This window comes from Phasianus colchicus, chromosome 35 (genome assembly GCF_987193195.1).
Source record: "Phasianus colchicus chromosome 35, bPhaCol1.hap1.1, whole genome shotgun sequence".
In the NCBI taxonomy this organism is placed as follows: domain Eukaryota; kingdom Metazoa; phylum Chordata; class Aves; order Galliformes; family Phasianidae; genus Phasianus; species Phasianus colchicus.
In genome coordinates, this window is record NC_143470.1 from 1,147,760 (window position 1) to 1,162,413 (window position 14,654).

Here is a 14,654-nt window from a genome sequence, read left to right on the forward strand (position 1 = left end):
TCCCCACGCGCTCAGCTTCGGGTCTCTGCTTCAGGGAGGTGAGCTGTGCACGCTGCCCGTGGCCAGCAGATCGAGCCGAGGTGATCCTGCCCCTCTGCTCTGCCCTGCTTTTACAGGGCCGCGTTTACAACGCTGTGTCCAGATCTGGGCTCCCCGGTTCAAGACAGACAGGGCTCTGCTAGAAGGAGGGGGGCCAAAATATAAATCTCTGCAAACCCTTGGCGGATCTGCCGTGAATCAGCGGGCGATGCGGGGATGAGAACCCAAAGCCAACCCGTAACCGCAACCACAACCCAACCCCTATCGCTACCCGAAACCCCCGCCCGGCTCCGCCCCGTCGGCGGTCGGGCGTCTCGTCGGGGCTCCGCCTGGGGCCGCGTCGGCAGCGATCGGAGCGAGGCGGAGCAGCGGCCCGGGGCGGGGGCTGGGATTCGGGGCTGCGGCCTCTCGTCGCCGTGCGGAAGGGATCTTCTGCCCGGATCCCGGTTAGGGAACGGCAGAGCGGCCATCTCTTCGGTGCCGGGACCGCGCTGCGCTGAGGAGCGGTGCGGGAGGTGAACCCGAAGCCGATGGCCGAGCGCGTTTCCTTTCGGCCAAACGGCGGATCCGTTCTGCATCCGTGGGACGAGACGGCTGTGTCCATCTTCCGAGGTCTGGGAAGGGGGTTTGCGTCTTTAGGGCGAGATCCCTTAATTGGAAGTTTACGGTAGGTCGGTGCAGTATTTCGTATCTTTAAGGAGTGAATTTGTTGGTAATTTAGAGCGTGTGCGGCGTAAACAGCTGCGAGTCACAGGCAGCAGCTCTTCGTCTCCAAATCCACGGTCGCTGCAGAAATCCCACCCCGCAGCAGAAATGGGGGATGCGACCCCACAGTGCCGCAGCAGAAATGGGGGATGGTGGCACACGGGTGATCTCTGGCATTAAACGTCTGCAGGCGCTCTGCAGGATGCACGCATCGCAGCCTCCCTGTTTCTGCCAGGGCTGGGAATAACAATGGAACCGAAGGAACGGGTGCCCAAGTCGTTTGTTTACAGCATTCAAAGCCCTGCGTGGTGGCTGCAGGGCGAGTGGCTGACGTGCGTTTCTTCCTGGAAAGCTAGGAATCAGAATTGGCCATTTGCAGCACAGCGTTTTTTGTTCTGTTTCCATCGCTGACCTCAACTCTTTGCTGTCTGAGCTGCACGCTCAGCTTTCCAGAACCCAGTTAGGTTCAGGTTAAACTTTGTGCTTCTTTATTTCTTGAAAAGACTGCCAAATGTCCTTAAAGTCCAACAGGAGTTATAGTACATATATATAGAATATAGAATATATAGTATGGGGGGTCACTATTCACTTACTGATGCTACTTTTCCTTGGCAGGCAGTCCCAACGCCTTGCAGCCACTATTTGTTCCTCCTTCAGGCCTTGCCATCCCTCTGGGAGTTGAAGGAGCTGGAAGTGCTTTCCTTTCCTTGCTGGCACTGTCTGTGGAGGGACTAAAATAGCCTTCTTTTCTTCACTGTTATCTCGTTTCTGGTGTGCTACAGTTGCACTGAATACAACACCAGTGGGCTGATTATGAATTGTGACTCTGGGATTGCCAAGGACCAATGAGTTTTGGGTTTTTTTGATGCATTACTTCACTTTTGGAAATTTGTTTACAATTCTTTAGAGTTTTTTTCTTTTCCTTTAATTTCTGCTCCCTGTTCCTGTTTGTTTCCGTTCTCCCTTGCTTCATATGTAACATCCAGTCTTGCCATTGTGCATTAAACACCCTTCCACCTTTTTATCCTTTTACAGCCCCTAATGATCTCTTGTTTCTCAGTTGTAACAATTGCCTTGAGCCCATTCACGTAGGTGTTTGGGACTGTGGTTCAGTCCATGCCTCTTGTAATCAGCTGGTATCCCTGGTTGCCGTTGTGCAGAATTCACCAGTTTCTAATGGATGGATCCTACTGCAATGTATACTTTTAGGGGAGAAGCAGCAATGTATCGGTTGATAGAACAAGCTGTGGTGGTATAACAGTGATGTGACAAGATTGGAGATGGGTGCAGTGCTGCTGGCCTGAGTCCCAGGTGGCTTTTACCCTCAACCCTTCAGATGGGATGGGGAGGGCTGGTCTTGGACAGGCACTGCTGCGCTCCCTCACACCTCCCCTGCCATTTCTCTTGTCCCAGCAGGCTCCTGTGAAACTTCTGCCTTTCACCTGTCATCATCCCTGACGCATTCTCTGCAGGAGAGCAACAAATGGCCACAGTGCATCCATCTCAGGTAGGGGCATTGGGAAGCACGCAGGAAGGGCCGTAGGGTGAGGGATGTGAATGCATGGGGAGAGCCTTCAGCCAGTATTTGTGTGCTGGGGACAGAGAAGCCTCTGGGACTGGAGTTTCTCTCCTCTGCCAGCTGCTTCCCTGGGCCATGGCTGTTCCCAGCAAGGAGCCCCTATTTGCAGGAGCCCGTGAGCTTTGCAGATGTGGCCACGTATTTCAGCAGGGAGGAGTGGGCGCTGCTGGACCCTGTGCAGAGGGTGCTGTACCAGGATGTGATGCTGGAGACCTACGAGTGCGTGGGCTTTGCTGCCTTTCCTTCTCGTTAGGGCTCCTTAGGCTGTGCAGAATGAGCCTCTGCAATCAGGGCTTAGAATAATTGCAATGCAGTTACTGATGGATTCACGTAACAGCACAACAAATGAAACGTAAGTAAGTTTCACATGAATTTCGGAAGGGATTAGTGTGCTCAGCACTGTGAGAAATGACCCAGAGTCACTGCTGGCCAGCAGGTATCAGCCAGGAGGAGTTGGATCAGCTCCTGCAACCTGTCTTTGTCTGGCTGCATTTATTTACAATTCTTTAGAGTTATTTTCCTTTAATTTCTGCTCCCTGTTCCTGTTTGTTTCTGTTCTCCCTTGCTTCGTATGCAACGTCCAGTCTTGCCATTGTGCATAAAACACCTTTCCACCTTTTTGTCCTTTTACAGCCCCTAATGCACTGCATGGTGCCACAAACTCCAACAACCTGCCAACTCTCTGGTTATTTATTTCCCTTTTTTACTCGTTTCCTCTGAGCTCCCGTAAGCCTTTATGAAGCCTTGGGCACTGAGCAGTTTGGATAGAAACAAAACAACCTAACGTGAACGTTGAAGAAATTATCCCTGTACAATTTTTGAAGGTGTAAAATTCACGCTGGGACCCAAAGGAAGGCAGTCTGTACCAGAGCCAGTGTCATTCTTACAGCGGTTTCAGAAGCGTGCAGGGACAGACAGACAGTGCAGGTGTTGGAAAGCAGCCGTGCCAGAATGATGGAAATGATGTTCAATGTTTGTATCACTGAAATGTCACTTCCAGCCTCCAAACCGGTGCTGATCTCCCTGCTTGAGGAAGGGAAAGACCCCTGGCTCCCAGATGTGCACGGCCTGGAGGACATGGCAGGGGACCTCAGCCCAGGTGAGCCTGTGGGGGACGGGAGGAGGTTGTGGCTGGCAGAAGCCGTCTCTGACTAGGCAGTATTTTGGCTTAATGTTTTATTTCTGGATTTCCTCCAGCAGAGGACAGGATGACAGCTCTAGAGGAGGTTCTGCAGAAGTGTGATGTGGCCAGATGGCAGCGGGGCAGTGCCTCGGTGGGAAAAGCCAGAAGGGATGTGCAGGGGAGCCTGGTGCAGGGAGAGCACCCGAAGGAGCAACAGGGAAACCCTCGGGGAGAGATTGTGGGGAACCTCCTGGACTGCAGCACGGGTCAAAAGCAGCCTGAAGATGCAAGGAGCGAGGAAGAGTGCCAGGAGAAAAGGCAGAACCCAAGTGCTGAGTGTGGGAAGCGCCTTAAAAGGAACCCCAGCATCCGCATAGGAGACATTCGCTTTAAATGCCTTGAGTGTGAAAAGAGGAACATAAAAAGCTGCAACTTGCTGATCCACCGGCAGGACCACGCGGAAGAGAGACCCTACAAGTGTCCTGAGTGTGGGAAGAGCTTCAGAAGCAGTTCGAACCTCATCCGCCACCAGCGCATCCACACGGGAGAGAGACCCTTTCAGTGCCCCGAGTGTGGGAAGAGCTTCAGAAGCAGCTCTGACCTCATTGTCCACCATCGCATCCATACGGGGGAGAGACCTTTTCAGTGTCCGGAGTGTCCAAAGAGCTTCAAAAGCAGCGCTCACCTCACCTCCCACCAGCGCATCCACACGGGAGAGAGACCCTTCAAGTGCCAAGAATGCGAGAAGACCTTCAAATGCAGTTCCCACCTCATCCACCACCAGTACATCCACACAGGAGAGAGACCCTTCAAGTGCCCGGAGTGTGGGAAGAGCTTCAGCAGCAGTTCGAATCTCACCGACCACCAGCGCATCCACACAGGGGAGAGACGTTTTCAGTGCCCCGAATGTGGGAAGAGCTTCAGCAGCAGCTCCAACGTCGTCATCCACCAGCGCATCCACACCGGAGAGAGACCCTTCCAGTGCCCCGAGTGTGGGAAGAGCTTTAAAAGCAGCTCCACCCTCATCAACCACCAGCGCATCCACACGGAGGAGAGACCCTTCCAGTGCCCCGAGTGTGGGAAGAGCTTCAAAAGCAGCTCTGACCTCATTGTCCACCTGCGCGTCCACACGGGGTATAAACCTTACAGGTGCTCAGAGTGTGGGAAGAGCTTCAAAAGGAGTTCTGAATTGAAGTGCCACCGGCGCATCCACACGGGGGAGAGACCCTTTGAGTGCTCCAAGTGTGGGAAGAGCTTCAGCAGCAGTTCCAGCCTCGGTTACCACCAGCACATCCACACAGGAGAGAGACCTTACCAGTGCTCCGAATGTGAGAAGAGCTTCAAAACCTCTTCGTACCTCATTGTCCACCAACGAATCCACACAGGAGAGAGACCCTACCGGTGCTGTGAGTGTGGGAAGAGCTTTAGCAGCAGTTCTAAACTCAACTCCCACAAGAGGATGCACAGAGGAGGCAGTCCATAAGAGCGCCCTGAGTTTGTGCGTTTCAGTTCCTGCCTCCTTACCTACCTGCACATCCTCACAAGAGACAAAGCCCCAAACTCCTTCACCTGCCAGGTGATGCGGTGCAGCCGGGACGGAGCGCTCACTGTGACGAAGAGGTGTTGCAGTGTGTGTGTGTGAACTGGGAGATCCACTGTGATTCCCAGCAGGGAATGGTGCGTGTGGCTGAGAGCAGGGAATTACAAACCCCAGCCATGTTTGGGTACCCGACCTCGGGTGCAGGGCAGATCCAACCCCTCCTGTTCCCCTCCTTATCCTGGTTATCGCTTTTGAAAATCGACTTCTGCTTTTTCTGCCTTCTCCTGTTCAGCACTCCGTTTGCTGTTGGAGAGCTGCTGTTTGGTGACATTTGACTGCTGTTACCAAGTCCGTTGACTTGGACTTGGTCTTGGACTTGGATTTGGTGATGGATGGACTTGGACTTGGTGATGGATGGACTTGGACTTGGTGATGGATGGACTTGGACTTGATGATGGAATCGAGTGCACCCTCAGCAATTTGCTGACAACACCAAGCTGAGCGGTGTGGTTGACACGGTTGAAGGAAGGGATGCCATTCAGAGGGACCTCGAGAGGCTGGAAAGGTGGGCCTGGGTGAACCTGATGAGGTTCAACACGGCAAAGTGCAGAGTTTTGCACTTGGGCCGGAGGAATCCCAGGCATCCCTACAGACTGGAAGGAGCGGGCCTTGAGAGCAGCCCTGTGGAGAAGGACCTGGGGGTCTTGATGGATGAAAAGCTTAACATGAGCCAGCAGCGTGCCCTTGCGGCTCGGAAGGCAAATGGGATCCTGGGCTCCATCAAAAGAGGGGTGGCCAGCAGGGACAGGGAGGTGATCGTCCCCCCCTACTCTGCTCTTGTGAGGCCCCATCTGCAGCACTGCGTCCAGGTCTGGAGCCCCCAGTACGAGAAAGACAGGGAGCTGTTGGAGAGGGTCCAGAGGAGGGCCACGAAGATGATCAGGGGACTGGAGCACCTTCCCTATGAGGACAGGCTGAGGGAGCTGGGCTTGTTCAGCATGGAGAAAAGAAGGCTGCGGGGTGACCTCATTGCAGCCTTTCAGTACCTAAAGGGAGCCTACAAACAGGAGGGGAATCAACTCTTTGAAAGGGTGAGTGACAGCAGGACAAGGGGAAATGGTTTGAAGTTGAAGGAAGGGAGATTTAGGTTGGACGTCAGGGGGAAATTCTTTACAGACAGAGTGGTGAGGTACTGGAACAGGCTGCCCAGGGAGGTTGTGGATGCCCCGTCCCTGGAGGTGTTCAAGGCCAGATTGGATGGGGCCCTGGGCAGTCTGGTCCAGCATTAGGTGGAATGGTTGGTGGCCCTGCGTGTGGCAGGGGGGTTGGAGATTCATGATCCTTGAGGTCCCTTCCAACCCTGGCAATTCTGTGACATTCTGTGAAGTCAAGTCACAACAGCTGCCACACAGAAGTTCCCTCAATGACATCCAGGCTTCAAAAGTCCCTGAATTAGCAAACCCCTTTCCCTGCATGGGGCGCAGAAGAGAGCACCGTAAAGCAGCAGCATCCCAGCTGGGGTCACGTAAGAGATTCCTCTGCCAGCACAGCAGGCAGTGCTACGTGTGCCCTGCTCGAGGGTGACAATCTCCACTCCAGTGCTCAGAGAAGGTGCTCACATTTTCACCTGGGTGTATTTGGATCAGTCAGCCCCCGATTTCTCCCCGACCAGCAGGAGAGTTTTCCCATGCTTTGGATGGACTGTAGCTCCCTTCTTGACCTTAGATCCGTTCTTGGTGTTTTGGGTCCCATCTAAAATACTCTTCCCCCCTCCTCCCTGGCATGGGAATTGTGCATATTGCTCCCTTTCAGCTGGGGATAGGGTGGATATGCAGGGGAGCTTGCAGTTGGCACTGATGTGGTTGAGAGCCTCCGGGTACTGGTTAAGGGACGAGACAATTAAGTGGGAATCTACCATAAGACAGCGATCCCAATTAACGATTCTGTATGGAATTAAGTGTTATCTCTGGAACAGCATCTCTTGCCCTAGGCACTGGAGTCCATCAGTGCTGGTCACTGTTTAACAGCCATCTCTCAAGAGCTCTGGTGCAGGGAGAAGCAGACTGCTGGTAGTCAGGAAGCAGGACTGAAGTCTGGCTTATCTGAGCAGAGTTTTTCTTTTAGACTTGAGGTGGAAAGGAAAGTGAGTGGACACTGGCAGCCAGATCAGGCAACGTGGGGGAACTACAGAAATGCTGCCTACTATTCTGAGGGGAATGTTTATGCTGTCCAAGCTCAGTTAGAGCTGAAACAGGCCACTAACGTGGGGGACAATGGAAAGGCTTCTTCATGTAACCAGCAAAAGGGGGATCGTGGATGACATCTCTTCCTTACTTGATGAGGTTGATCACCTCATTAGTCAGGGCATAGAACAAGCAGAGACACAATGCATTTCTTTTCACCTCTGCACTGAACAGAGTCGATGGGTTGTGTGACTCCTGGAGCCCTGAGTTGAGGACCATGGCTGCACTGATGATAAACTTCCACTGAACTGTGAACGTGGGTGGGATTTGCTGCTCCAGTTGCATGCGTGTCAATCTATGGCCCACGGAGTTTATCCATGGATGCTGGGAACAGAAGGCTGGTTGCTCTCATGGTGGGACAGACAAGGCATCTGGCCAGGCAGAGCAGAAGGAAAAAAGGGAACGTCTCGTGATATGTTTTGTCTTTACCTCCGAACAGAAAATGGTCAGCGCTGGTGTTCTGCATGGCTGAGTTCTGGAGGGGGTGGGAGTTCATTTTGCTCACCCCGCTGCTTGGGGGTCGCCGGGCATCGTTCTGGGAGCGGTGAGCAATTGCTCGTGCATCACTTGTTCTATGCACTGCTATGGAGAGAAATGTCTTTGTCATAACCATTATCCTTTTCCTCTCCTCTGTCTTAGTCAATAACTGTGTTGGTTTGTTATTCTCTCCCCCATCGCACTGGGAAGGGGGGGTGAGTGAACAGTCTGTGGCTGTGTGAGCCGCCTCAGGTTAAGCCACAACAGGCTTCAGCCCATTCCTGATGGGTAAAGGGGTCCAGGAAGGCTGGTGAAAGGAGATAAATCCAGCTGGCACTGGTGTTCCTCATGGCTGAGTACCGGGTCCTGCCTCGTTTAATAGCTCCGCTGACAGTCTGGATGAGGGCGTTGGGTGCATCATCAGAACGTTTACAGATGACACCAAGGTAGAGGCAAGCATCAATCTGCCTGAGGGTAGGAAGGCCCTGCAGGGGGACCCGGACAGGCTGTGCCATGGGCTGCAGCCATAGGGCTGGAGTTCACAGAGACCGAGCGCCAGGTCCTGCACTTTGGGCACAACAACCCCGGGCATCGTTACGGGCTTGGGGCAGAGCGGCTGGGGAGCTGAGCAGAGGAAGGAAACCCGGGGGTTTGTTGACAGCTGGGGAAAAGGGAAAGGGAAAAATGGGAAAGGGTGGGGAGGTGGGCCGGAAACAAAACAGCGGCAGCGATCTGAGGAGAAACAAAGGAATTTGCTGGAAAAGATTTCGGAATGCGAGGCAGCGCACTGTAATGCAATATAATTAGGATTGAAGCTAATAAATCACATAGAAAGACAGACAGCGTCCAAAAAGCGAAATACTCCGATGCTGAGGCAGACGAGACGTCCAGCCAGGCCAAGCAGAAGAAAACAGGGAACGTCTCACCATATGCACACAGCCCAGAGAAGGGAGCGGAGCTGGGAAGGACGGAGCGTAGATCTTATGGGGAGCAGCTGAGGGAGCTGCAAGTGTCGGGTCTGGAGAAGAGGAGGATCGGGGGAGACCTCATGGCTCTCTGCAGCTCCCTGGAAGGGGTTTGTGGTGGGGTGGAATTCGGCCTCTTCTGCATAACCGGCTTTAGGAAGAGAGGGAACGGAGCCGAGTTGTGCCGGGGGAGGTTGGGAAGTAGGGAGAATTTCTTCTCAGAAGAGTGATTATTGGAACGGGTTGCCCAGGGAATTGGTGGCGTCACCGCCTCTGCAGCTGCTGAAGGAAAGGACAGATGAAGCATTTAGGGACGTGTTTCGGTGGCTGCTCCTGGTGGCTGATCGCCGTAGGTGACCTCAGAGGTCCTGAGCGTTGTCTGCTGTTGCAATAGCGTTGTTAAAGCACCCGTCTACCTCTGCCCAACACCACAAAGCCTTTTGGCTGCTCAGCTGCCCGTCCTAAGAGACGATCCTCCTTGTGCAGGTGCTCGCCTTATCACCAGGAGGAGATTCCTGGACAGCCTGACCCCAAGTCCCCTTTCTTACCAGTTCTGCCTGGGTGAATGCAGAGATCTCTGGGCACCTCCCTGGATGGGCCCTGGATCACTCGTGTGAGTGCTCACCAGCGCAGTGTCAGAGATGAAGAGCCCCATCACTGCTGGCTCTGCCCGCACTGCTGAGGTCACCATGAAGGGAAGACTGGGGGACTCGGGGTCTTGCCGTAGTTCCTCTACGACCATCACATGCCGTCCTCATCGTCTCCCAGACAAAAGCATCACCCTCATATTATCTCTGTGGTTCCCAAAGGTGACCTCATGGTAGCTCAGTGCTCACCCTGTGCTCCCTTCTTGCACTTCAAAGCCCCAGCTGCTCCTGCTCACCTCCGAGAGCGCCGGCGTGCGCCTTGGGCCTGACCGTGGCCACGGCTGGCATCAGCACAGGCACCGTCCTCACTGTCAGGGTGATGCAGATGAATGGTGCCCGCTGTGATGGGGGTCAGCATCCCGTGTGCCATCAGAGCCCCGCATCCCCATCCCGACCCACGCATCCCCTGCCGTGGGTCCTGTCCTTGGGGTGCTCGGTCAGAGGAAAGGTGCTTGGAGACAGCCCGGCCCCACTGCTGAGCTGTGTCACTGCAGCGTTTGTAGCCCTGTGCAACAGTGCTGGGAGGTCTGGGAGGTCTGGAAGAGCAACCAGGGGTGACCACGGGGTGATCAAAGGGGACCACGGGGAGAACATGAAGTGACCACGGTAAGGCATAAGAGGCAATATTGGGGTACGGAGGGTAAGAATGGGGTGGCAAAGAGGTGATTATGGGGTACCTTGGGATAACCACGGTGAGACCAGCAGCACCACTGGGCGACCATGAAGCTACTATGAAGGAAATATGAAGGAACTACGGGGTGACCATGGAGAGACCACGGGCGGAATATTGTGTGGCCAGGAACTGACCATGCGGTGACACTTGGATGAGCACAGGGTGACCACAGGCCGGAAAGGATGGGAAGAGGCTGGGAAGTGGCACAGGAAGCAACTGAGCGTGTCCCACGGAGCAGTTAGCAGCAGGGCTGGCTGGTATCACTGGTCTATGGGGAGAGCTCTGCGTCACAGGGCTCCATGACTGGAGGGGGAAGAGGAATGGGATGGGATGGGATGGGATGGGATGGGATGGGATGGGATGGAATGGAATGGAATGGAATGGAATGGAATGGAATGGAATGAAGTGCTGCTCCTGGCCACCTCTGAGAGAAGTGAGACCCTGTGAGTGCCCTGTGCCCGGCTGTGGGCACTGTGAAAATCAGCGTGGGCACTGCCCTCAAGATGAGAGGTGCTTGTGCCAAGCGGGGCCTCCTGTGGGGAGAGGTAATATCCTGGGTGCCCTCTCTGTCTGCATCCCAATCCTGCCCCACGCATCCCCCGAATGGGCACCTGCCCTCGGGTGCTGGAGCAGACACGGGGTGCCAAACAGGGGAGCTTGGTGAGAGCACCGGACGATCGTGGGTTCACTATGAATGGACGTGGGGATCGTGGATCAAAAGGGGGAGCGTGGAGTGAGCAAGAGGCTGCCGGAGCAAATAGAGGGTGACAGTGAGAAGACCGTGGGCAGACAGTGGCGTTTCTGTCGGGTGACCATGTGGAGGTGACAGGAGTGAGCAGGAGTGAACATGGTGTGAGAATGGGACGATGAAGAGGTGACAAAAGTTTTGGCGGAGTCACAGCCAAAACATCCCGCAGTCATGAGGTGACCGTGGGTAAGAATGTGGTGACAAATAGGTGTTCAGAGGATGAGCGTGGAATAATCTTGGTGAGAACATAGGAAGACCGTGCTGAGAAATTGGTGGCACCACTGGATGACCATGAGGTTATGAGGAAAAGAAAAATAGCTTGAGAATGAAGGGATCAGAAGGGGAAAGTCTGGCCGTGATGGGGTGACCATCATGTGGGTCATATGGGGCAAAGATGGCGTTCTGATGGGGTGACAAAGAGAAGACCAGTGGGTGATTACAGCGGGAACACGGCTGTATCACTGGGCGACATGGAGGGAGCGTGGGGCTCAGGCGGAGCCCTGTGAGCGACACGGCTGTTCCCAGGCAGAGCAGCGGCAGCGAGCATTCCTCGGAGCAGACAGACAGACGGACGGACGGACGGCACCCAGGACAGCGCCGTCACGCCGGGGCTGATGGAGGTACCAGGAATGGAAATCTGCCCGGAGACGGGTGATGCCGCCCAGCCCAGGCACTCCCCGCTCCGGAGCGGCGGCGCGGGCTGCCGGCACCCTTCGTCCTCCTCCGACGGCAGCCATGGGGAGCGGCCGCGTCCTGGCGGCCGGGGCCGTGCTGGTGGCGCTGGCGGCGCTGGGAGCGCGGCTGGCCGCCGGCACGCGGCCCTCGGGTGAGCGCGGAGCCCCGGGCTGGGGACGGTGCGGGCCGCTCGGAGCTCCGGGGCTCGGGACGCCGGCGGCGGGGTGGGGCCGGGACGGAGCGAGGCCGGGAGGGGCTTTGGGGTCCGGCGAGGGGCGGCCGCGCTCCGTGCCGCTCCGTCTCCCCGCAGCCTTTTTCCAGTGGAGCGCGACGGTCGAGTGCCGCTTCCTCAACGGCACGGAGCGGACGAGGTTCGTGGTGCGGCACGTCTACAACCGGCAGCAGTACGTGCACTTCGACAGCGACGTCGGTCTCTTCGTGGCCGACGCGGTCCTGGGCGAGCCCGCGGCGCGGCTCTTCAACGGCCAGCCGGACGTGCTGGAGAAGAACAGGGCCGCGGCGGAGATGCTGTGCGGCCACAACCACGAGATCGCGCTCCCTCTGACGCTGCAGAAGAGAGGTGCGCTCGCGTCCCCGCAGCTCGTGACGGGCGCGGCGCCGATGAGCGCACGCAGCGCTCCCGCAGCCCGGCCCCGACGCCCTCCTCCCTGCCCCGGCAGAGCCCAAGGTGAGGATCCGCGCGCTGCGCTCGGGCTCCCCGCCCCAGACCGAGCGGCTGGCTTGCTACGTGACGGGCTTCTACCCGCCCGAGATCGACGTGAAGTGGTTCCACAACGGCCGGGAGGAGACGGAGCGCGTCGCGTCCACGGGCGTGATCCAGAACGGGGACTGGACGTACCAGGTGCTGCTGGTGCTGGAGGCCGGCCCGCGGCTCGGGGACGGCTACGTGTGCCGGGTGCAGCACGTCAGCCTGCGGCAGCCCGTCAGCCGGCTGTGGGGTAAGGCCCCCGGCCCCCGGCCAGCCGTGGGGGGAGCGGGAGCGCGGCCTTCGGAGCCCGAGCTCCCCGTCCCGTCCCCGCAGAGCCCCCGCTGGACGCGGGCAGGAGCAAGCTGCTGCTGGGCGTCGGGGGCTTCGTGCTGGGGCTCGTCTACCCGGCGCTGGGGCTCTTCGTCTTCCTGCGCTGGAAGAAAGGTGAGCAGGGGGCGGTGGGGCCGCGCTGGGGGGAAGGAGCTGGCGGCGCTGAGCCGTGGCCGTGCTGACCTCGTCTCGCTCGCTTTCAGGGCGCCCCGATCCAAGCGCTCCAGGTGACTTCGCATTCCCCCTCCGACAGCACCGCACCGAGGAGCCCCAAGCCCAGCGTGCTCCTCATTGCTCCCCTTTCCCTGCAGGGGTCCTGAACTAGCAGCCGCCCCGCGCCGCTGCTCCACCAGCACGTCCTGCACTCCCCAGCCGGGAGCTGCAGCTTCCCTTCGTGCTGTCGCCGCGTTCCCCGCTGCCGCTGCGGAGCCTGCTCTGTGCCCTCCTCGATAAGAACTCGCTGAACGCTGAGCCCTGGTCCTTCGCTTCCTTACTGCGGTCACCCAGCGACACCCCGTGTTCCCACCGCGGCCACCTCTTTGTCGCCTCTTTGTCACCCCATCACAGCGCCGTCTTTGCCCCACACGACCCACGCGATTACCCACGGTCCCCCCACGTTGGCCAGGCTTTCCCCGTCTCATCCCTTCATTCTCGAGCTATTTTTCCCCCTGACGATCCTTCCTAGTCGCCCCGCGCTCGCCCAATGTTGCCACCACCACGTTCTCAGCGTGCCGACCCGTGTCCTCAGCACGATTAGCCCGCGCTCATCCCAGAGATACGTATTTTGCATCCACTTTCTCAGCCACGAGGCCGTGTTGTGGTTGGACCGTGACACCTCGCCATCGCTCGGTGTTCCCACCGAAGTGACCTCGCAGTGCTCTGGTTTTTAACCAGGCAAAGATCTCTGTGGTAGCGGCTCCGTGTGCCTCGTCTGCCTCTCATGAGGAGTATGGAAGGGAGGTAGGGAGGAAGGAAGGAAGGAGGGAGGGAGGGAGGGAGGGAGGGAGGGAGGAAGGAAGGAAGGAAGGAAGGAAGGAAGGAAGGAAGGAAGGAAGGAAGGAAGGAAGGAAGGAAGGAAGGAAGGAAGGAAGGAAGGAAGGAAGGAAGGAAGGAAGGAAGGAAGGAAGGAAGGAGGGAGGGAGAAAGGAAGGGAGGGAGGAAGGGAGGGAGGGAGGAAGGGAGGAAGGGAGGAAGGGAGGGTGCTGACATATGTTGCCCCACAGACAGCCCACGGTCACCTCTTCATAACCTCGTTCCCACCCTTACGCTCCTCCCCGGGATCCTATCGTGTTTTCTTCTGTGTTCTCTTCACTGCCATCCCGTGGTCACCCCACAGTCACCCCACGGCCTCGCCGTGCTCCCCTCATATCGCCGCGTGGTCCCCCATCATCCACTGGTGAGGAAAACGCTCAGAGTCATGGATTTTTAACCAGGCAAAGATCTCTGTGATAGCGGCTCCGTGTGCCTCGTCTGCCTCTCATGAGGAGTATGGAAGGGAGGAAGGAAGGAAGGAAGGAAGGAGGGAGGGAGGGAGGGAGGGAGGGAGGGAGGAAGGAAGGAAGGAAGGAAGGAAGGAAGGAAGGAAGGAAGGAAGGAAGGAAGGAAGGAAGGAAGGAAGGAAGGAAGGAAGGAAGGAAGGAAGGAAGGAGGGAGGGAGAAAGGAAGGGAGGGAGGAAGGGAGGGAGGGAGTAAGGGAGGAAGGAAGGGAGGGAGGAAGGAAGGAAGGGAAGAAAGGAAGGAGGGAAGGAGGGAAGGAAGGAAGGAGGGAAGGGAGGAAGGGAGGGAGGAAGGGAGGAAGGGAGGAAGGGAGGAAGGGAGGAAGGGAGGAAGGGAGGAGGGAAGGAAGGAAGGAGGGAAGGGAGGAAGGAAGGAAGGAAGGAAGGAAGGAAGGAAGGAAGGAAGGAAGGAAGGAAGGAAGGAAGGAAGGGAGGGAGGGAGGAAGGGAGGGAGGGAGGGAGGGAGGGAGGGAGGGAGGGAGGGAGGGAGGGAGGGAGGGAGAAAGGGAGGGAGGGAGGGAGAAAGGGAGGGAGGAAGGGAGGGAGGGAAGAAAGGAAGGAGGGAAGGAGGGAAGGAAGGAAGGAGGGAAGGGAGGAAGGGAGGGAGGAAGGGAGGAAGGGAGGAAGGGAGGAAGGGAGGAGGGAAGGAAGGAAGGAAGGAAGGAGGGAAGGGAGGAAGGGAGGGAGGAAGGGAGGAAGGAAAGA

At 57.1% G+C, this 14,654-nt stretch overlaps 2 protein-coding genes across 3 annotated transcripts; both read left to right on the forward strand.

Annotated features, from left to right (window-relative positions):
• The first annotated feature begins 410 nt into the window (after positions 1-410).
• LOC116238840 (uncharacterized) lies at positions 411-5,806 on the forward strand. Its single transcript, XM_090128970.1, has 6 exons — positions 411-706; positions 2,161-2,251; positions 2,433-2,571; positions 2,957-3,008; positions 3,148-3,422; positions 3,521-5,806. Exons 2-6 carry the CDS (start codon positions 2,228-2,230, stop codon positions 4,927-4,929), a joined length of 1,899 nt encoding a protein of 632 aa, XP_089985096.1. The 5' UTR covers positions 411-706; positions 2,161-2,227; the 3' UTR covers positions 4,930-5,806.
• A 5,563-nt stretch (positions 5,807-11,369) lies between these two features.
• On the forward strand, positions 11,370-12,924 carry LOC116238844 (class II histocompatibility antigen, B-L beta chain-like). 2 transcript variants are annotated; one of them, XM_090129016.1, is made up of 6 exons: positions 11,370-11,565; positions 11,725-11,994; positions 12,095-12,373; positions 12,457-12,567; positions 12,657-12,680; positions 12,765-12,924. In XM_090129016.1, the coding sequence occupies exons 1-6, from the start codon at positions 11,394-11,396 to the stop codon at positions 12,776-12,778; spliced, it is 870 nt and encodes a 289-aa protein (XP_089985142.1). In that variant the 5' UTR covers positions 11,370-11,393; the 3' UTR covers positions 12,779-12,924. The 2 variants fall into 2 exon arrangements, with proteins under 2 accessions (XP_089985142.1, XP_089985141.1); XM_090129015.1 differs by having other exon boundaries at positions 12,657-12,924.
• The last annotated feature ends 1,730 nt before the right edge of the window (positions 12,925-14,654 follow it).